This window comes from Seriola dumerili, unplaced genomic scaffold (assembly GCF_002260705.1).
Source record: "Seriola dumerili isolate Sdu_G_001 unplaced genomic scaffold, Sdu_1.0 BDQW01000079.1, whole genome shotgun sequence".
Taxonomy (NCBI): Eukaryota; Metazoa; Chordata; class Actinopteri; order Carangiformes; family Carangidae; genus Seriola; species Seriola dumerili.
Genome location: NW_019174334.1, coordinates 1,492,193 through 1,514,801, shown reverse-complemented (window position 1 = coordinate 1,514,801; position 22,609 = coordinate 1,492,193). Strand labels below are relative to the sequence as shown.

The following is a 22,609-nucleotide window of genomic DNA, read 5'->3' as shown; positions in this document are numbered from 1 at the left end:
GTACTGTTAGTCTGAAGATTTGACCAATACGAAACTGTGAATTTGAAGAAAAGTGAAATAAAGGTTTTCCATATGTGGTTTAAATCTGACGATTCAAACTATTTTCTTTCAGTGAATCTTTGATAATGATCATTTATTACCCAATTGATTATAAGGCCCTTCACAACCTGGTAAAAGTCCATTTTTTTTATCATAGGGATTGTTAGTGTTACCACAGTGTTTCATAATATCACACCTGGATTGTATAGTACTATTCACTACTGGATTTTGATTGACAGATGCAAAGACTTCAGCGATATGGTGAAAGGGAAAACATCTCTGCTATTTTTCACTCACATCACTCACTCAGGTAGAAGCTTTGCAGACGGAGGCAAAAAACAGCTGAGCCAAAGAACTTTAAGAATAATATATAGATACAAGTACTGTGGGTCTGTGTCAGCAGCCTGCCGGGACTTTATTATACCACTTATCTTGACTGTTCCACACCACTGCAATATGAACTAGTGCCAATTGACCACAATGAAGAGACTTTTACTTACTACAACCTGAAGTTGAGTATGAATGCCCTTTTTGTAGTGTACATTTGCCTACTTGAGGCTGTAGTTCTGTTATTAAACAACATGGAATGCCTCTCCATGGAAAAGAAAACTATATATAGTATTTTTTTTCTTTTCTAAACTGTTATATGTTGAACAGGCTTTAAAAATCTGCCAGTAAAAGGATTTATCTGATAAAAAAAAAAGTACAGAGATGCGAGATGTGTGTGTACCTGTAAACTGGTCCTGAAAAACTTAAATCACTTACAGTATTGAACCTGATTCAAAATACATCTCAGCCTCCCCCCTTCATACTGTATTTCCCCTCTCTCAGTGTTTCCCTCCATCTGTACAGAGTGGAATAAATCTGAACTAAAGACAACAATGTGTTGGACTGACACCCTTGCAGATATGCGATGGAGGACTGTTGGTTTTGGCTGCCAACTGGGTGAAAGTATGTACTTATGCACTTAATATGTCCATAATCAGTGCAAATTAACATTGTTATCACCAGTCGTGTTTGATGTTGGGTGCAAGTTATCAGAAAAAGTAGCTCACATCAGTCTGACACTCCTTTTCCATTGGGAAGAACAGAGCACTTCCTGGCAGCACTCAAACCACAAATAATAGAAGTTAATTCCACAGACCAAAGTCATGGGCAATAAAATCTGAGGGTCTGGAAATTTACCTGCGCTGGAATGGCAAGTATAAAACCATAATGAAGTGGGTCTACCGCAGACGTCATGGAGGGTTCTCAGCTTTCGTTCATACAAGCACTAACCTTAGTACATTTAGTGTCAGTCTGGGAGCTGGGCCTGCTCAGGATCTCAAGGAGTCAATAAATAGACCTATTATGAGATCCTGATCCGCAGCTCTGTTTGATAGAAAACCTTTATTTGATTCACAGTGGGATCAGTATTTTAGTCCAAAACAACACTGCTCTCTGGTGGCAGCAAAGATACAGCACAGAAGAAAACTTTACCATCAGAGAATAACCACAACAGCATCATGCAGTACTTGATTTAACCACCAGAGTATACTACATGTTAAGATTTACACCAGTTTAAGAGCCATGTCCTCATCTCACCTCACAAAACTGACACTAACCTATGACTGAGACATAAAACAGCTCCATAAAATAAAAACTCCCCCCTGGAGCTGATAAATTGGGGCAGTAGTCATCAGTTAAATTCCTCCTTCCCTTTTGGTGAGTGTGGTCTAGTATACTCCACAGACTACACTCCAGAATAAGCTGAATACATTACATAAAGAATGCCATGGAACAAAGCGTATGAATGCACTGCAGAATGGAGTTAACTGTCTCCCCACTTGTTGAGATGTTAATCCTTAAATCATAATTGTGGACCGCAAATGGCTCCTTTAAAATCCTCTCGAAAGCCTTTCAAGCCGGGGAAATTAAAGCAGGTTTTAGCGTCGATTGTGCTGCTATTTACCCAGGTGCAAAATGACCCTGACTGTGTCTAATTCCGTATATAAACACTTAACCAGCTTTTCAGGGGGCTGTTCCTGCATTGCAGTGCTGGCAGGAAGCAGGAACGGAGATTGCACCTTTGCTTTCACCTCAAAACAAGTGGGAATTCTGTCTTAATTAAACCCACAATCTACTTAATCAAATATCACTGTTTGCAAATTTGCATGTCTTTATGTGTGACCACGCCTGTGTAATCTTCTCACATGTTGTCGAAGTTGTACCCAAAATTCAAAGCCCACATTAATTGTGGTTGGAGAGATGGATTCAATCCAACTTAATTCATATGTGAAAAGCTTATAGAGATGAGCTGTGGTGCAAGAGCATCTGCTCGTTTAATTAAAAGAAAGTTCTTTAGTCTGATGTTAAAAAAAATAGGAGGAGAGGCACTTTGCTGTAGACAGGACACATTTGTAACAAGACAGTCGCTGCTGTCTGTTGGAACTGTATCAGTCATCAATTCAGCACAAGCAATGTGCTGTCATTATTTTTACCTGTCAAATAGAAAAATATTCACTAAAGAATTATATTACGGAGAGCAGACCCCTGTGCAGTCTTTGAAACCCTGAATATTTAAGCCTTTTTTTGCCCTGTCTCCTTGTGAATTCCAGACCCACACAGATCACAACATAACGTCATTTTCTTTCTGTCTCTCTTGTTCGGTTCTCTCTGTGCTACACTCAGAGAATAAAAGTGTTTTTGATTCTGTGAGAAAGTTCTGAGGAAACTAAAGAAAATGGACGGTCTGTTGAGAGAGATGGTCATTATGAGAGAAGAGGGGAGACTTTGGGTCTCATGCAATTCAGGTCCATCTGTGACTCATTCTGTCTTTTAAACCCCCTCCCCCTCCCCAGATATTGTAATGTAATGTCCCTTGTCCTTTGATGAAAGAATTACCTGAACAGCTGTTGTTCTAAAAGCAAAAAAAAAAAAACATACATAAGAAAAATGATGATTAATCTAATGGCAGGTAAAAATGTAATGAGTCAATTTGAAAATATATCATAAAAGATATAAGTATGCATACAGTACATTCAAAATGTCACATTAACAAATACAGTGCATTATACTGCAAATTGAATTTGCAAGGGTATGAGACACCTGTTCTCTTTTCAAGGTAATGGTAGCTGTAATCTGCATATATTTGTATTTTCACTCACAAGCTTGCTCTCTGCAACTCTCTGTCATTTTGACGCCAAGAACTAATAATAGTTTAAAGGACTTTTAGGTATGCATGTAAGTTCTCTATTATCTCACAGATATTAGTGATAAACTCATTTGCAACTTAATCATACAAGCTGGGGTTTTATGACTGAAATTTATTACCTCATTAAGCAACTACTGTGCTTTATTACAAGGAGAAAGAAAGCAATTAAAGGAATTAAAATAATACAACATAATTCTTTAGCATGGTTAGCTTTTGCAGTGGAACTCGCTCTGTTTTTCAGCTTAGTCCCAGCAGGACCAGGCGTGCTTCACAGGCAGGGGGGGGGGTTCCAGGTGAGGAACACTTTATTTTCCCCATTATCTCACTCCATTAATTTCATTGGAGTGAAATTGAGGGAAATTTTGTGAAATGGAGTAGAACTGTGGTCTGTGCAGCTCTGCCTTCTTTAGTTTTTACCTTCATCTTATAGATAGTTATGTAATTTTCTCTAGTTATACTGTTTTAGGTTTCTGATCTAATGTGTGTGAATGTTTGGTCATAGGGTAAAAAGTCAATGGGCATTTCCCTGTCCTCTCCAGGATTCAGTTTTGTCAAGCTAAATGCAATATAAATAAAATAATCCGAGAAGTACAATAGTTGTTCCTTCAGTTCAAGAGGGGGGAAGTGTCAAAACTAAGTATTGCAGGGTCTCAGTTCAGTCAATGTGATTTAAATCCCCTGCATTTTGCTTCAAAATGTTTCCACCGGCAATTTTAATTCATTTTAGCTCGTAGATATGATGATGGAAACTATCTGGTTGAATCTGTAAGTTGGTGTTTTTCTCAAAACCTGTTGCAGCACTCTTATTTCAAAAGCTACAACCGGAAACCGTAGCGCGTGCTGTTGCAGCCTTGACGCTGGTCCTCCACATTAAAGGCAGGAGGGAGGCAGGATTAGGATGAAGACTTCAGGAGTCACATGGACTCAACTTTCAAACTGGTGTCCAGTTGTTCTACACTGACGCTCTGTGGGAAGATGTCTCACGTTGTTGTTTAACTGCCGTCTTTGTTTTTTATTTCATTTTTTTAAACCATACCTCGCTTTTCAGCCGTTTTCATCCAGCACTTCGGTATTTTTATTTTTATTTTTGACCTGTTCGTGGACTTTGCAGTGACCGGTTCCTCCTTCACTTTCGACCATGCTGCAAACTTTTCACAACTGAAACCTGTTCTGTGATGTGAAGCTGTGAACTGCCGAAGGAAATAAAGTTTGCAATTATTCACTCACAATGACTGAGGAGAGCAGAAGTGAACACAGAGCCGAAAGCGGGAAGGACTTGGAAAAACAGCTGCGGTTACGAGTGTGCGTCCTAAATGAACTTTTAAAGACTGAACGGGATTATGTTGGGACGCTAGAATTTCTCTCGGTGAGTTTTGAGAATGATTTCTAACGGAGATGGTTCACAAGTGCACATTTTACCCAGGAAAATGACACCTCAAAGCACACAAACAAAAACAGCCACCCTGCTTTGTATGCACGGTGCATCAGGCTCCAGAGCAACAACAGGTCCACTAAGTGTTACATGTTAACAATCTGTGCAAACCCCCCTCCTGCATGCAACTGTTACTTGTACTGATGTAAGCAGGATGTCAAACATAAGAATCCACTTTTTGGACTGTAACCTGTAATACTTTGTGAGACCATCCCTTTGATTGAGATATTAACTTTTTAGATTGCAAGTGTGAAATTGGAAGAACAGTCACAAAGGGGCATGGCACAGCTTTAGTTCCTGCACAGCCAGTGTGATGTTTAATCCCCTTCCCATAGGCTGGTTAGAGGCTCATAGTCGTTTGCCTGACAATAGCTGATCAGACAGACATTTAAGCCATTTGGGGCACTGGATCATTTTGTATAATGGAGTTGCCTGGTGATAAATTACAGGCAGATGAACCACAAATCGCAACAGAATCAAATATTTTAATCTATTGATCCTCCTTGAAATGACCTCATCCTCTTGGCTCCCATCAGTTAGGAAGGATGTACCACTTGAGGTTAAGGTGCAACGATCTCTATAATCATTACAAATCAGATAGAAAACATACAACTATAGAAAAAAAAAGAGAAAAAGCCTGTATATTGGCATCTTGATGTCAGCTCAATGTGTCTTTGTCACACTCAGGCTTCTAACTTGTACTGCACAGCATTACTTTTATTACCCCATTTTGCCACACAGCATAGAAAATGTAGGAGAATGCAGTTTGCTGCTGCCTCTGCCAACTTTTGATCAAATTCATAAGGAGGGAGTTCTGCCAAGGATGGCACAGGTGGCCTCAAATGAAAACCACTGAAGCTAGGCGCTCAGTTGGCAACACATCTCCAGTCGCACACTGAGCGTAGCACTTGGTTGCTGCAACACAGGAATGATGTGCTGTCAGCTTTAATGGTATCGCATTAAAAAAAAACGCCCAACCTCGAAGACACGAGGGAAGGGTAGCTCTGGAAATGTTCCCCGTTTAAACCTGAAATCTGTTAAAAGTTGTCGCTGTCTACGGCTGATAATCAAGTATTTTAACTGTCTTATTTGTTAAAGGAACCCTTTGGCTGTAGAGGATGTTAAAAGCGAAAGTCCTTGCAGTCAGCGCACTAATATGATGTGATCTGGACTGTGGCTTTGGATGGCTTGGTGGCTTTCACCATATTTTCTCAGCAGTTTCAGCTTCTGGGAACTTTGCATGGAAATCGGGTCGAAGGGGGGACTGTGTTATATGTCATTAAAAGGGCTATTTCCCAGACTACATGTATGAATGCGTACGCCCCGACCTCCCCGACCCACCCACCCCCTCTCACTGTCCAGATGTTTCTAATGGAGGGCAGAGGGACCAGGGAGGGGATGGAGCTCTATCTGGCCTTTCTTAGAAGTGGCATCACTGGAGACATGGTGGAGGCTATTACATGAGGGAATGTGTCTTCTGTCCTAGTGGTGGGGGTTTGGGGAATGCAGCCACCCCTCCTTTATCTCCCCTGTAGCGCTGGAACTGGGATTCATTTCAGAAGTGACTGACCCTTACAAGGAAACTCTGTTCTGGTTGGGAATGTTGGGATGGACGGCCTCAGATTGAGATCTGACAGTGAAAGATATTGTTGGTTTAGCTGCATGTTATAGATATGGAGGTGGATGATTACACCAAAAAAAAGACATAGAAACACTGTTATCTTGTGTCTTATCATTTGGGAGGTCTCGGGGAGCATGGCGGAAGATTACTCGGGGTGATCAAAGATGGCCCCACTGGGGAGAGGGGTCATATTGAAGACTTTCATCTGATCACACACAAACAAGCGCGTGCCTCCCCCACTTCCTCTACTGCCACGCTAGAAACTGTGAGGAACCATCCAAGGTTCTGTGTGTCTAGAGGTCAGAATGGAAGACACTCAAACCCCCCCTCCCCTCTGTGCAACTCCCCGGTGAGATAATCCAGGGGACTCCCAGTACCAGCAGGGAGAGATGTGGACGGGATATTGCTGGAGGGGTGAAAGGGAAAAGGGTAGACCGGATCACGCAGTGGATACTGCCAGGAGGGTGAAGGGTGGTTAGGGGGGGGGGGCGGGTCAGTCAGTCGGTTCTCCGCAAGTGGCTGGGCTTGGTGCCTTCTCTTGTAAACCATACTTCCTGGAGGAGGAATTCCTCCGAGGTTAGGAAATGCTGGGGAACAATGAGGCTCCGGTCAGTAGCTGAAGTTGAACTGTGGCGCAGAGATCGCCACTGCTGATCCGTGGGACCCAAACACAATGCACCTCACACATACTTTACTATTAAGGTAGTGGAAAACAACACAGAGAACAAGGATGATTAGAGCAAATTGTCCCAGGACAGTCTGAACCTATTGTGTGGCTCTATCTAACAGCTCGTGGGAAAATATCCAGATTGCATTTTAACGGTATCATTAGTGGAAAGTCTAAATTTGAATTTCTTGGGATTAGAGTGTCACCTTTTACACACCAAGTACTGAACTTCCACAGAAGTCTGATAGGTCGGACTCTAGGGAAGCTGTCTGAAATATCTCAGGCCTATCTCACATAATGAACAATTATCGCTGGAGATAGTGGGCGGCGGTGGACACTGGTGTTTATCTTGGACAGCTACGAGCCAATAAAATGACAGTCATCCTTTTAGAAATGCCTCAATGAGAGGAACAGCTCAAGACATAATGTAAACAGTCACTCTAATGAGCTCTTTGCATTTCTGCAGTTTCTTTTAGTCGCACTGTCAAATGAAATGCTGTGCTCAGTCTCTGCCAGTGTTCACCATTGATACAGAGACATTGAAAGCCATTTGCTTGCATGATAAGCACTTAGGAGTTAGAATGCAAGGAGGGACAATGGAGGAAACCTTTCATGTACTGGTTCTAGAGGGAGATCTGAGCCACAAGTTAACTTAATATATTCCAAAAAGCTTTGCAGTGCGTTAAGTGGTCCCTCAGCTGCTGCCTTCCTCTCCCCAACAAAAGCCTGTTGAACTACGAAGCAACCCACTGATTGTAATGTTTAAGACATTTTTAATCCCTTGTATAAATGTGGGGTGAGACAAGCGTAGATCTTGTGGTTCTCTTAAGAAAACTATTGATTATCAAGAAATATGTTGTATTGCATCTATAGTTTCATTTTTTTCCCCTTCAGCTGTATGTGGTTGTCCGTGTTTTATTGTCTATTTTAAATTTGTTGGCGGTCACTTAAAGTCAGCAGGCTCTTTTCAGTGAAAATGGCTACAAGAAGAGGGAAATCGAGCCTAATGGAGAAAGCAGCCGCTAAGAAGGAGCGCTGGCTCTGAGAAACCCAGGTGTTCAAGTGAACTCTGTACATGTGTGTTTGTATATAGAGGCTCCACATTTCTCTCACTCTCTCTCTCTCTTAGGATTTTTATTTGTTTACATCTCGACTGAGACGGTCGCGTTGGCCCAGACTGCTGGGCCGAGAAGTCTCCTTTTTTCTTGCTTGTAACATATGACCGGTGAGCAGTCACGAGGGAGGTCAGGTCAGGGGGGCATGACGAGAGGGTTCATACCCTCAGGGCAGACAGCCGATGACCCCAAAGGTCACATCCTCTTGTACCTACCCCTTTCCTGTCTGTCTGTTAATCTCTAGACTTCATGCCATCCAGTTCTTATGGAAACAGGAATATAAGCTGCTGCTGATTGGTGCGTCCTGATTTCATAAAGTTCTTGAGAAGCGGCACATGTTTAGCAGGGAGTTAAGTGAACTTATTGCCAGAGTAAATATATAAACGGAAAATAAACTGTTGCACTGTCTGCAATAAGTTGTGAATTAGATGAGGCCAACTAGATTACAAAATCGTACCAATCATAATTATTATGAAAAAGCTAATTTGTCAGCGTTTTGAGAGTCACAAGCCAGAAATGTTAAGATCTGTTGTTTGGATTTTGTCGGCGGAGTAGAAGGAGGAGATGCTGGGTTGGAGGGCAAAAGCTAAAGTTGACACCACATGATACAACTCCTTGTGCATATCCTACAAAGATATTTAAATAGCTTTTTAAAGTTCCAGATCAGATAAAGCAGGGCAATGTTTGCTCACATGATGCTGGGATTGAGCAGTTTTAAGGCCGAGGGCGAGTACCCAATGCAGCAAGCCAGCCAGCGGCCATTTTCTGTTGCTTACATTGGTTTGTCTCTATTATGGGCTGGATTTGGTGATAAGAGATTCCACAGAGAGCTGCGTATTCACACAGGCGGCTGTTTCTGCCCAAATTACTCTCTTCTTTATTTCTTAATTACTTCATTTATGTCTTTATGTTGGGTAGATGATCATCCCGTCATACATTTATTCCACACCGGCCTCTCACGCCTTGCACCCTTTCAAATACCTCAAACATCTCTTTCTTTCTTGTTGTTCACCACTGTGTCCCAGAGAGAGCCACGGCTACATATGTTCCATCCATTATTTTGGATGTTGTGTTGACAAGAAAAGAAGTGTATTTTTCCACTTTCTTTCTACATTTTTTATGATCCCATCAGGCTGGAACTGCGTGTTTCCTCATTACGGAGCAGAAATTTCTGCAGCTAGCTTATAGAGGCCAAGTTAAATTCAGATCTGCCTAAATTTAGTTTTATTCCAGGTACATAGGAAAACCTTTGACTGTTCTGTGTGCATGTGTGTGTTTGTAAAGCCTCTCAAAAGAAATGGAAGGAGAGAGAGAGAGAGCGAGAGAGAGAGAGAGAGAGAGAGAGGTGAGATGGTTTTTCTCCTTGACTCTTTTTAATTGGATTCGGTCAGTCTCTCCTCTCTAAGAACACAGGCAGTCTCTCTCTTGTGTCTGTTCCCAATGTGAGGCCCCTGAACTGATGAAGTGGCTCACTTGCATTTCAATTTCACACCACTGCCACTCCACAAGGGGCTTGCATTTTATGCCGCATTTGCAAGGATATTACTGTCAGTTCTGCATCTGCATTCCTGATAAGTATAAATGCATTCCCTCTCTGATTGGTCATACTGTAGTTGTTTATTTTGTAACTTTTTAATTGTGCATGTGCAGTACCAATAGATGCATTATGGGACATATGTGTTTGTAAACCTATTTAAGATAAAGATAAAATTGTCCTTTTTTAAATTAGTTTATTATTGCAAATTTCCCCACTGTTATGGAAAATTTTCCCACTGTGAGGGAAATTTCCAATTTGTTTAGCACCCTATCTTTATGCAAAATCTATCTTTTAGCCAGTCTGAAGATAAACGATAGTGAGGATTAGCTAGCCGATTTTTTTTTTTTTTTCTCGTCAACCTTGAGTCCCATATCAATTAAAACACTGAGTGGGATAATCCTTCATCTTCCCATTGAGCAATCCTAGATTGGGAGCTGTTGTGTTTTGCATGTCTTTCAATATATAATTCATTCATCTTTTAGAAAAATGAAAAGATGTAGCAATTTTCTAGATGTACCAAATGTGATTACCTTTGGGAAATATTCAGTAACAGGCATGCCTTCATTATGGAAATTTGTTTAACTAGAAACGTTGAATATTGTAATGTTCAGTGAGAGACTTTTTTTTTTAACCTTTGTGTAGGGCTTGGTATTGAGCCTCCATTCCTTTAGGGTGCTGACCAACATGGGTACTGATCAGAGTGTGGTGAGTTTGCAGAATTTTATGTCCCCAAGTTGGTTAGCTTACCTTAGCAAAAAGACTGAAAACAGTTAGCCCGGTTCTGTCCAAGGGTAACTAAATTTGCTCTCTAAAGCGTAAAAATGTCAAGTTGTGGTATTATGGGACATTACGTGCTGGATCCTGGGCTGGGCACAATGACTTCCTCATGTCTTCCCATCACCGCGACAAGACTATGGCAACCAACAGAAACTCCAGGAAGTCACTGCTCATAACCCGCTGTAAAACCACACAGTTTTTACACTTTGGTTTGTGTATGGATTAAACAAAAAAAGAAGTACCATGTTCATTAGGGACCTTTTTTTTTTTTTTTAGAGGTTCTGGTGCTCTAAAAAGTATCCCTTTGGTACAGAAAGTCAGGGATTGTGATGATTAGTGTGGAAAAATTTCCACCAACGTCCAGCTCTATCTGTGTGAGTGTGTAGCTTGTCTAGACTTGAACTGAGTGTTAATCAGGGAAAAACATTTCTCTTTTCCTACAGTCTAGTCTATGACTTCTCTAATAACTGTTTGGTTGCAGTCGTGTGCACCTTTCTTTCAGTGTAAAGTCCCTCTGGCAGGGTCTTACACTGGTTAAAGTTCTTTTGCTTTTCTCTCAGAGGCCATTTTTATGAGTCCACATCAGCAGCCAGGGCCGGAGGTATTACGTTTTTGGGTTGTCTGTCCGTCCATCTGTCCATCCCATTCTTGTGAAAGGGATATCTCAGTAGTGCTGTGAGGGAATTTCTTCAAATTTGCCACGAACATTCACTTGGACTCAAGGATTAACTGATTAGATTTTGGTGGTCAAAGGTCCAGGTCACGGCGACCTCAGAAAACACGGTTTTGGCCTTGTGAATGCGTTATCTCGGTAATGCCTTGAGAGAATTTCCTCAAATTTGGTCAATGGTCGGGGTCACTGACCGCACAAAATACATATTCAGTCATAACCTATGACAAAGTTTTACACAAATGGTTAACATTTTATATGACTCTTGATAAACAGGGATGTAACTTGAAGTTATAGCCTTGAGTGGTGGAGAGATACAACTATGAGGCGGTAATTGTAGTTCAAGCACGATTTCCTTCCTTCCTGCTGGCCCTGCCCATCTTTACATTGTGCTGCATATTTCCTGCTCCACACACACACACACACACACACACACACACACACACACACACACACACACACACACACACACACACACACTGGGCCAGGGAAAGCAGAGTTTAACCACAGATGCCCATTTGGCACCATGAAGCGTCTTCATTGCGTATGTGATAGGGATGCAGTGACTCTGCATTGAATCTGTTGTGTGGCTTCAGCTCAGGAGGGAGAGGTGTTGCTGTCCCGCTGCCCAGAGGAGAAGGCTGCCTTTGATTTGGTCAGTTCCAGCTGCCTGGTCACATGGTGCATACGTGCGACCAGTAGAAAAGTGGCGGGACTCCGGTGGACACTTGTCAAGGCGTACATGCAGTGTGAAGGGGTCATCATCACAAGGGGGCCTGTGTTTTAGCTGGCATGCTCTGCCTCCGGGGGCACACACACACACACACACACACACACACACACACGCACATGTGCTTATTCAAATCAGTATGCCTGCAGTGTTGGTTTAGCACTCTCATACCTGCCTCAGTATTGCCATTATTTTGATGAAACAGTTGGGGAAAAATGACAATATGCTTACAAACCATGATGCTCATTAGCCCAATTAAGGTTATTACGTTTTGAAAATTAAATTACCAGCCATGTGGTTTGGTCTCATGAAGAGTCCCACCAACTCAATGGTGCAGCTGTCTCTGCATTTCCAAGTCTCTCTTTCTCTCTCTCTCTTTTTCTTTTTCTTTCTTTCTTTTTTTTTTTTTTTTTGATTAAGTGTCCACTGAATACGTCTAGACAAGTTTGCATGTTTCCTCTGTGTGGTGTAAACTCACACTTTCCATGTCATTCATGTCTCTGTCCGTCCTGCATTTCTGGGCTCAGAATCCATAAACATCCAGAGCTGTCCAGCCAGACAAGATGGGAAATTCCACTTCACTCTAAATTATTTAATTAAGTACTTGAATAGGATTTGCTATAGAGGCTCTGAGAGTTAGACAAGTGTCTCTCTGTCTCTAAGCATGCTCTGTCTGCACACATTTCTTTCTTTCTTTCTTTCTCATTTTATTTTCTGTCACTGGGACTATTTATCTCTGTCCATTGACTGGACCTTGTTTGAGGAATAGGAAATTCCTGCTTTCCGCTTTAAAATCTTAAAATGACCTTTACAGTAAGAAGTCATGTAAGTAAATATTGCCATACATTTCTTTACTGTAAGTAGTAGTAGTTTCCATCCCTCCTTATTTGGGAGAAAAAGTGGGCAAAATAACGCCGGGGTCTATACTGATCTGATGCAGCCATGTTGGCCTGCTGCCTCCTGCTCTGTCACTTCACAGACAAAAAAGGAAAACTAGGGCGGGGGGGGTTTCAGCAGTTGTGCTTCAGGGGGTGGGGGTGGCAAGAGTCGGCGAAAAACTGGCAGGGGGTAGTTGTTCAATTCTCCATTGACTGTGTCCGGCTCTGTCATGTGTGAGAGAGGCTGACGCTGCAGGTTTCCTTTTTTCTTGACAGTCCTGCTGAAATAGATGGCGGTTGGGGGTGGGGGCTTCCAGCAGACGAGGTGGAAGCCTGAAACTGTGATCAAATGAACTATCGGGTTGTGTGACAGTCATGCTCGGGAGTGTGCTACAGATTGGGAGACCGATGATTCTGCGTAGTCATCTTGGAGATCAATACGGGGGCCCGGTGTGTGGCTCTGATGGGGAATCGCCAGCTATCAGTGGGTGATGGTTTGCTTGGCTGCACATGGAAATTGAGGAGGCATGCTTGGTCTCTGAAGACTAACACTCTTCTACCGGAGGCTTGTCTCACTCTTTAATATCCAATTTCACAAGTCAAAAGATCCTTCCCAATATGCTGAAGACGCCTGCCGTTTATAGTGCCACGATGGGTGAAATTGAACAGGCCCACAGTCTGTCAGATATTCAGTTAAAACGGACATGACCACAAGCGTCGTTTTTATGCTTATGTGCTCATTTCACTCAAGTGTCAGCCGTGCACGGAGCTCACCAGGAGTCGGGCGCAGACATTGGGCACAGACATATTCATTAGATAAATTGCTTCATTCCAGCTGCTTTTGAATCTCCTTGGGTGCCGGGGTCAGTGAAAGGACAAGAATAACATCAAGAGAAGATTTTTTCTTCTTCTTTTTTTTTTTTTTTTTCCTTCACCCTTCATGAAAAAAGTGAATTCTCGGAAATGCATCAAAGCACTTTGCTTGGTTGATAAAACTGTTTCTATTACAAGCTGACCCCCCCCCCTGTATTCCTTACAAAACAGGCCTTTCCTGAAACGATAAACCTTCAAATGGTATCCCAGGAAATATCTCTTGTTGTCTTGAAAGAAGCCTCTTCATCTACAGTATTCTATTTATTATTAGGAGAAGTCTGGTGCTCATGTGGACTGCCTGAAAGTTAAAATGACAGCAAACAACTGCCCGTTAAACAAATGGACTTTTGTTCGCTCGAAGATGCTGTGAAATGAATACTCACTATGTTCTCCGTTGCTAATTAAAACCAGAGACCCTGCTTTGAGCTGTGCAGATGAGCCTTAATAGCCAATCCCAAGATAGACATATTAACATTCCCCACTGTATTTATAGTGTCTGTTTCCTGTACACATTCCCAGTGGAGGGAAACGGGCCAGTTTGGGGAAAACTAGCCGGAGGACTAATGAGATGGGAAGCTCAGGTTGACGTCTGGAGGTGTCATCAGGACCTGTTGAAGACAGGAAGGGAGGGGCTTATGAGAGGGGAATCGCTACAAAGAGCCTTTTCTCTCTTTTCGGATATTCCCCAGTGTGCGCTCGGCATCAGACGCTGACTCTGTTTGTCTCTGTTCTGTACTACTTAGGGGTAGAGTTCAATTTTTTTTTTGTTTTGTTTTTATTTTTTGTTTTTTTTGCTCACCAGGAATTCGGTGTGTGTGCATAGGTGTGTATATGGGAGGCCGCTGTGCAGGAGATTTAACCCTGTAATGTTAAATTCCTGCTTTCAAAGCAAGATCCTTTGCGCAGGAAGTATGGTAAAGGCACCATATCCTCCCTACAGGGTTTCCATGTTAAGAAGGCCAAACAAGGCTCTTTTTCTTTCCCTCCCTTCCTTTTCCTCTACATGTCTCTATCTGTTTATTCTGTCTGCCTTTTCTCTCTCTATCTCCTCTGCTCTGTCGCGAGCCTCCGGCGCACCTGTTACCTGCCGTCCTTTTAACCGTTATCACAGTGCTTTTCTTTTCTGCTTACTCTGCCGTCCTGGAGGAGAGATATGACAAAGAAACGCACACACAAAAAACACTGTTACATTAATGAGCATACCTTCACAGTCTGGTGATTCACTTCAGGGGGCTTTGTTGTGTGGAAGCTGTTGTTTGTGTCTCCATCTCCGGCATTGAATGGCTTTTGTTTCCTTTTTTTTTCTTTCTTTTTTTTCCTTATTTGTTAACGAGAGAGGATTCCTTCATAGACGGTGGATTAACATACACTGGATGACCTGTACATGTGTGTAGTGATATCTCTATACATCTACATCATTTTTTTTTTTTTTTTTTTTTGCAACAGTATGATATAAAGTAGAGAACAGAATGTGTCCATGAATTTTATGTTTGTTTGCCAATTCTCCAATCGTGACAACAGAGCAGATCAGTGAATCATCGGTGGACAAAAGAGGCAGTTAGTCCAATAGAGTCTGAGAAAGGCCTATTCATTCATCCAGAGTTTATACTGGGGACTAGTGCCAATGGACTCACATTGGACCTTTTTCAATTGTGAGCAATAGATCCCACATTACAGCAAAAGCAGTTTAACTTCAGTGACAGAATAACTTCTTAAAATTGTGCTGACAGGATGTATTATTGCTTTAAGTTTTTTTTTTTTTATCACTTTCATATTCAGGGAGAGCAGGGTGTTCTGCAGTTGAACCAATTGATCTACAGGGACCTTAAATGGCTGTTATGCATGTAATACATTAAACGGACGCCGTGTTCCTGCCCACTTCTCCAATGGTTTTAACTTGAATGCATAAACAGATGTTTGAGGATAGCTTTGTACTCTGAAGCTAGATTTTTCTTTTTTTTTTTTTTCAGTCAAAGCAATTTGCTGCATCGTTTTGCTCTTTTGGATCTGTTTAGTGCTCTTTTCCTCTTTTGGGTGGGATTCGTATTCCCATCGCAGCCCATTCTGCAGGGTGTGTGGCTGCTTGACGCGACGAACGACATACATTCTCTCCGCGTGCACTTCTCTTCGTCCCCACTTCACATTCGCGCCCACTTCACATTCACTGTAGCCTTTCTTTGTCACAACCACTTGCTCTGGCTTGGCAAATGTACTGTACACACACTTTATTTTGAAGCGCGAAGAATGTCCATCATTGTCCTTCTGTTATATCACTGTTTGCTGTTTGAGGAAGCAAGTGGTCTCTGTTTTTGCCAGACTCCTCTGGTGTGATTCATCTGTTTCATTGACATGAAGATAAACATCTATAGGGGGAGTGGCTAGCCTTCCGCTGATTGTATCTTTAAAATGTGGCAGAGCAATGCAGAGGGAGGGGAGGAGGGGGGGGGGGGGCAACACTGCATAATATCCATTCATAAAGTGTCCTGAGCGAGCTTGGCGCAGCACACACTCTGTTGGCATGGACACAGCCCTGCAGCTAGTCTGATTGCCCCTGTGCCTCCTCCTCCTTCCCTCTATGACACTAAAGCGTGGAGGATGTCGGATGTAATTTCACATTTACTCCCGAGCAAAAAATCATATTCCACCAAACTGCAGTTATTGAGCGAGCTGTCACTCATGTGAGATCGAGGCAGTTTCCCCGCTCCGTCCAAACGACTGCTCAGTCATAGTAAGCCAGTGATGGAGTGGTGCACCATTTGGCTTGCAGCGCTGCTAACTGAACACGATTACAACTTCTTGATTTCAATTTTTGTTTGACTGTAAAGGTCAGGTTGTTATCACATCTTTTTGTCTTTTTTCTTCTTCTTTTTTTTTTTTTTTTTTTTTTTTTTTTTTTTTTGAATTCGAACATGGCTGCATCAGGCAGTACGGCCATGTTTTTCTCAGCCATTCCTCCGTAGCCCACAGCATGTACGCTTGTGTTGATTAATGGCAGGTAGGGCTACATGCGGTGACTGGACCAATCTATTCATCACACCCATCTGCTCTGTGGAATAATGAAAACTTTAATGGGCTTTTAATGTGTAGTCCCCCCCCCCAGCCATCAGAGTGACAATCCAGGTGATTATACCTGGGGCCTCAGGGAACAAAATAACTTTCTGAGAGTTTTTTTTTTTTTTTTCCTTGTTGAATGATGTTGATTCATGATTAAGGATTTAAAAAAAAAAGTGTGTATTTTATATCCAACATGAAGAAAGTAAAACAACCGCCTCCTCTAAATTTCCTTGCAGAACAAAAAAAATGTCAGTGGCTGCTCACATGCTTTAAATGAGCGACAGATGTGCAGGCACAAGTGTGTGTGTGTGTGTGTGTCTAGGTGTATGAGGGAGGATGGATGCCATTTTGGAGATGAATCTTAACTTTCCTTGAACTGCCAATGGAAAGAACACTGTAAAAAAAAAAAAAAAAAATCTGTTGTTATCCAACTTTTTTTTTTTATCCTCTTTGTCTTCTTAGCTCATCACTTTCCAAGTATCTTAGAAACATGGTACTGATTTGAAAAAAAAAAAAAAACACCATTTAATATTCATAAGTCCACTTTCTTGTAGTGAAGCTATGACTTTTCGTTTGGTGTTTTTCGGCTCGGTTCAAAATGTCCGTCCGTCTCTGTTCACAGGAAGCGTGACATGGATCACCAACGGCTCCCGTTGAGCTTTAAAATGCGTCGATGTTTGCTTGTGATTCAGGAGCGACTGGTGCCCAGACACGGTGGATTCCTGTTTTTAGAAAGCACATCCAGTCCTAGGGAACAAAATGTGTCCCTCTGGAATTCAGTTGGTCATTACAGGGTACGAGGATGAAGACGGCAACCATGGCGGAGGATGGTGGAAATGTTTTTCTTCTAAATTGACTCTAGAAGTTTTATGTGAAGTATGAGGGAGGGAGTCGTGGCTGAGCCTTCAACGCTTCAGCTACACATCTGCATGACTTTCATGTGAAACTGCTGTAAAAAAACGATCCCTTTTTAATGCAATTTGTTTCAAACTCGTATTTATTATAGTCAGATCTGCACTGAAAGCTTTAAACCACGGGACAGATGCTCTGCTCTGCGCTGCAATCAAGAGGCAAATCCCGGACGTGCTCCACTGACCCTGAATTATAATAGTGGATTTGGATGACTTATACATTGCCAGATTTAGATACAATGCATTCAGGCAAATGAGCTGTGCATTTATATACTGCAGTGCAGTCAGTCGCTGTACAAACCTGGAAATGGGCTTTTATTCACAGTCACCCAGGGTACTGTTACTGTGTCCATAAATCCAGTCAGTCAGCTCCCCATTCACTGTCCGTGGAGCTGTTCCAGGTTCAGTCTCTTAACGACATCAACAAGGCAGTCTTGGCCGCGTCTTCGGAAGAGAGACATGTCCGTTTCCACAAATCAAGACTGAAACCATCCGCGATTCTAGGAATGACTCGAACCGTGTCTCGAATGACTTTTTGTGTGGCCGAATCCGTCTTTTTTTTTTTTTTTTTTCTGTGAGGTATATTTATCTTAAAGCTGCACGAAAGAACGTTTTCAATTTTTACACAGTCACTTGTGTGCGACAAAATCCAACACCCTCTTATCTTTCGTGTGATAACACAATTTATTATCTTCATCCAATCAGATTTAGAGTCCCTGCATTCCATTATACTGTGTGTTTTTTTTTTTCTCATGCTGCCTTTCCCTGATAAACATCTGCAGTGTGGCTCCTTACATTTTGCAGCAAAGACCCCCATAGCTGTGGATATACTGTATAATTAATGCTTTGCAGATATAGTGATTATTTCCTGTTGGGTAGACTCTTCATTATTAAAACAGAAGTGATAGACTCCCTAATGAGCCCATGTTTGATGTCACACATCAATGATAGGAAGCGGTGTTTTAATGCAAATTAGCACTACTTTTGCTCAGCTAAGGCCCTATACTGTAAGCCCTGTCAGGCCTTTGTGAGGGTCTGTCGAAATCTGCTCCGTGTTTGTACATATTAGACTTGCTAATCAGATGCTAATGCTTGTGAGTGGCAGAGTTGCAGGCAAGGCAGCTACAGAATGGTAATCAGCGTGGAGTTGGCCCACAACAAAGAGGCTGATTATTTAAGCCACTTTTCTTTTTTTCTTTTTTTTTTTCTCCAACCACGAACCCAGATTCAAACACTCACGTCTGCTCTTTCTTTTGAAGTGTTGCTTGAAATCAATACAATGTGATTAAGACGATTTCACTCATTTCATTTTTTTCATGTCACCTTGTTTTTCTTCGAATGCTAACAGAAAGCTGGACTCGTAATCAGCCGGAGATGGAGATTTTATTTAATTTATTTATTTTTAACCACTGAATTGGCCACTCTACCTTTCCATCTGTTCACCATTAATCAAGTAAAGCTTCTCAATAAGCTCACTGTAGTCGCAACCACTCACTTAGATTTAGGTGTCAAAGAATAATTCTTAGGCTTGTGCGCTCATTAAAGTTAAGCTGTTTACATGCTTTGTGGTTGTATTCTTCCCGCTCGCTTAGGTCAGTCCGCCTGCTGTGCGGCTGCACTGGGCGACAGATGGCATTATGGCCCTCGGTGGGGCAGTAAAGGGATACCCACGGTTAGGGTCAACTGCAGGGACAGATGTAACTTCTTACTGCGCTAACTGTGACACTGTGTGGAGCGCGGCCCGCGTAGGTCATGTGTTCTCGGGAGCTGCTGTTGGTAGTTTGTGTCGTGCCGTACCGTGAAATGACTCTTTGTGCAGACTTGGTTGCAATGCACCGCCGTCTCTCCTTGCCTGTTATGGTGTCTGTCCTGTTGCATTGGTGTTGTGTGAGGATTGGTGTGGTTGGTGACAGGCCATTGATTAAGTCAGGAAATGAGTTTCGACAGCCTTGTCTGTCTATTCAATTGTGATATGATGAACACAGTTGGAATCAAATATTTCATGCCTCACTTTTCTTCCATTTGTTTAATTTACCTTCAGTGCCATGAATCTTACCACAGCGCTCCAGCAGGTTTTAATATAATAAAATCCAAGTGCACACTTTATTTTACTTAGAGGTCTCTGTTTTTCTCCTACTTGAGTTACTGGCTTTTATGACATTTGGAGGATAAATAAAGTTAGCTGTGTGACATAGGAAATGAAAGCAAATGCTGTTAAGGCAAAACCAACATTACACGAGTGTGTTTTTTTGATGTTATGCCAAGGAAATCTTTTTTTTTTTTTTTTTTCCTTCCTGCTGCTTAACTTGCACTCATTCAAATTTGACAGCAGCATGAACACCAGGGACTGTGTTGTTGTTTAACATCACGTTTGATGAAGCTACAGTTCTCGGCTACAGCTTTGTATTTCATCATAGCTTCGCTGAAGTGAAGTGCATTGCAAACATCAGTCAAAATCAAAATGTGATGCAGCTAATTTGTTTTTTTTGTTTTTTTTACCCTCAGAGCTTTCTATTGAAGATAGATTCCTGTCTGCCAAACTGCCAAGCATCGCACACATAAACATAAAGATTCTTGTCCTGGAACCTGTTGATGGATGTCTTCGCCTTTTTGAAAGCTCTCCCCTCAGGCAGAAAGTCAGGAAAATGACTAATTCCCCCTTAGTCACATTTTAAGAATACATTCGAAGCACATCTCCTTAATTTGCCATTCTGAGAAAGTGTCCCAGGAGCATTAAATGGGTTGTCGAGAGCTTGTGCACCAGAGCAGCCTGGGAATCGGCATCCTCAGGAGGGGGGGGGGGCTGAAGAAAGTAAGAGCACTTCCCATCCATCTCAATTCACAAACCGTTGGCCTCTCCAACTCGCGTCTCCAGCCACTCAACACCGCCTTTTGAAATACCATGCGACGCAATTATAATGCGTTTTCATCTAGTGCAAAGATTGCGTTTCACTTGTATATCAGGTGTCCATTGTGATGGTTACCAATTTGCTCTGGCAGCCAAGTGTTGCAGCTGCACACAAAGCCTCAAAATCTAGTCTTGTATTTGGTGTGTTTTAAAGGTACAGGCCATCAGTCGCCAAAACGTAATTTAACACTGGGGGCCGGTTCAAAAAAGTGTTAACTGCTGCTTTTTCTTCCCTGCTCTCCTTCTCCTTCAGGTGTTTCTACATCGTCTCAACCAGTACGCAGCCACCAAACTCGACAAGAACATCACAGAGGAAACGGTTAAGGTGAGGGTCAGTCTGTGAGGTACGGGGCCGCATATTAAAGATTTGGAAAAAAATATCAAGGGCAATTGACTTTTACTCTCACACTACGCACGAACCTTATTTTCATACCGTAACCTGATCCGTGAAAAGGCCGGAAATTACAGTGGAAAGTAAATAAAGCGTGTCCCCTTGTTTGGGGCACTCTTTCAACCTAAAATAGCTAAGTTCTGAATGGAGAAAGAAGTAGTGGGCGATCCAGGAAGCAGCTGTAAATATAATCTATTTATAAAGGATTCCGGCTGGAGGATAATAAAGGATGCTCTCTCACAGTGGGAGTGGGAGTGACCGTTTCAGTCCGTTTGCTTACGCTTGAAGGTAAACACATATTCAGTGGTTATTTACTGCATGGCCCGTGTTTCTGGAATATGTCTACTCATGCTATGTTTTGTTTGGGAACATGCTGTGCGGAGAGGGTTTTAGATAACGGGTCACTGGGCAGCAACACGCTGCGATTGTCGCCAAGCAGCTGAATGACATCCAGTCCTCCGGAGTGGAAATGCATCGATCCAACTTTACCAGATGTTTGCCGTTCTTGCTATCACTTAAGATTATTTTAGACTCGCCCGCTCATAAAAAGCTTCTGGTTTTCATGCCTTTTGATTTTATTTCACTAGCTTCTCTCTCCATCCAGCGTCAGCATATTGTTTTGTCCTTTTTAATACCCACCACAAAAGTGACATGAAAGGGGACAGAAGTCAACACCACATGAAGGCGAAGTTGCTTAAAAATGTGTTCCTTTTTTAGCGTCTCTGTTAAAATATCTCTAATAATGTTTGAAATCCAAATATCAAAGACATCTCAGGCCAAGTTGCCCATTACAAAGAAACCTCATTCTTTATTCTGCGGCCTCAGAAATTCCCTCGCCTAGTGCCACTGACCACAATAAAGCAGCATATGCCAAAGAACTGATTCGGCCCATCTTAGGAGCTACATTGCATTGCTACATTGAAAACAAAATGCACATAAAAAAAAAACTAAAAAAAACTCATATACACTTTGTATTTGTGTCTTTTTTTTTCTTCTTCTTCTTCTCTTCTAGGTTTTATTCTCCAACATTGAGGAGATTCTGGCCGTTCACAAAGACTTCCTGTCCATGGTGGAAGAGCTGCTGCAGCCCGACCCTCACGCTCACCACGAAATCGGCCGCTGCTTCTTGCACTTTGTAAGAGACGCGCGCTTCCGTGCGACCGCCTCCGCTCAAATCTCCCACTCTCGCACGCTGAATGTCATCTCGCCACCTCTGATTATCGTGTCACCATCTTGTCCGAGCTCTTATAGCTCACTTGCATCAACGGCTGCTCTGTTACTAATAATCCTTTGTTCACTGGAGCCTGTAATCTAAAGAATTTCTCTCCTACTTTACTATCAGAGCTCCAAAGCAGCCATGTCTTTGAGTACTCCTGAAAATGATCAGATACGGCCACATGTTGTCAATTTATCTCTCTGGATTATCCATGATGAGACAGTGCACATGTGTGATATGCTTGATAGGCCTCTGATATACTGCTCTCTCCTGCCATATATTACATTTCTTTGATGCAGAGCCTTGAGGCACACTGGCATATAATAGGTTTCAAAGTCTAATAAATCTTACCATCCTTCTGTTGGTCTTCAGGCAGCTTCTCTGCCAGTAGCGTCAGGAGCTGCTCTTGATGCAGGTGAATGAGAGACGATCTAGCAGTACGAATGGTATAGTGATGTTTATGATAAGATGACCTCATAGAGAAAATGGGATGTAATTCAGAGGATAACTAAAGGATAACTAAAAACCCATGACTCATGGCCATAATTCAGCAGTGAGTGATCATGAGAGTCCACATAGATAAGACTTGGATATTTT

General features: G+C 42.2%; 1 protein-coding gene across 1 annotated transcript in view; it reads left to right on the top strand.

The window, feature by feature from the left end:
* The first annotated feature begins 4,189 nt into the window (after positions 1 to 4,189).
* The window catches only part of prex2 (phosphatidylinositol-3,4,5-trisphosphate dependent Rac exchange factor 2), a 90,250-nt gene continuing 71,830 nt past the window's right edge, over positions 4,190 to 22,609 (top strand). Inside the window, exons 1-3 of the mRNA XM_022744313.1 lie at positions 4,190 to 4,598; positions 20,659 to 20,730; positions 21,809 to 21,931. Coding sequence (XP_022600034.1) covers positions 4,461 to 4,598; positions 20,659 to 20,730; positions 21,809 to 21,931 — 333 coding nt within the window. The 5' untranslated portion in view covers positions 4,190 to 4,460. The remainder of the gene's footprint in view (positions 4,599 to 20,658; positions 20,731 to 21,808; positions 21,932 to 22,609) is intronic.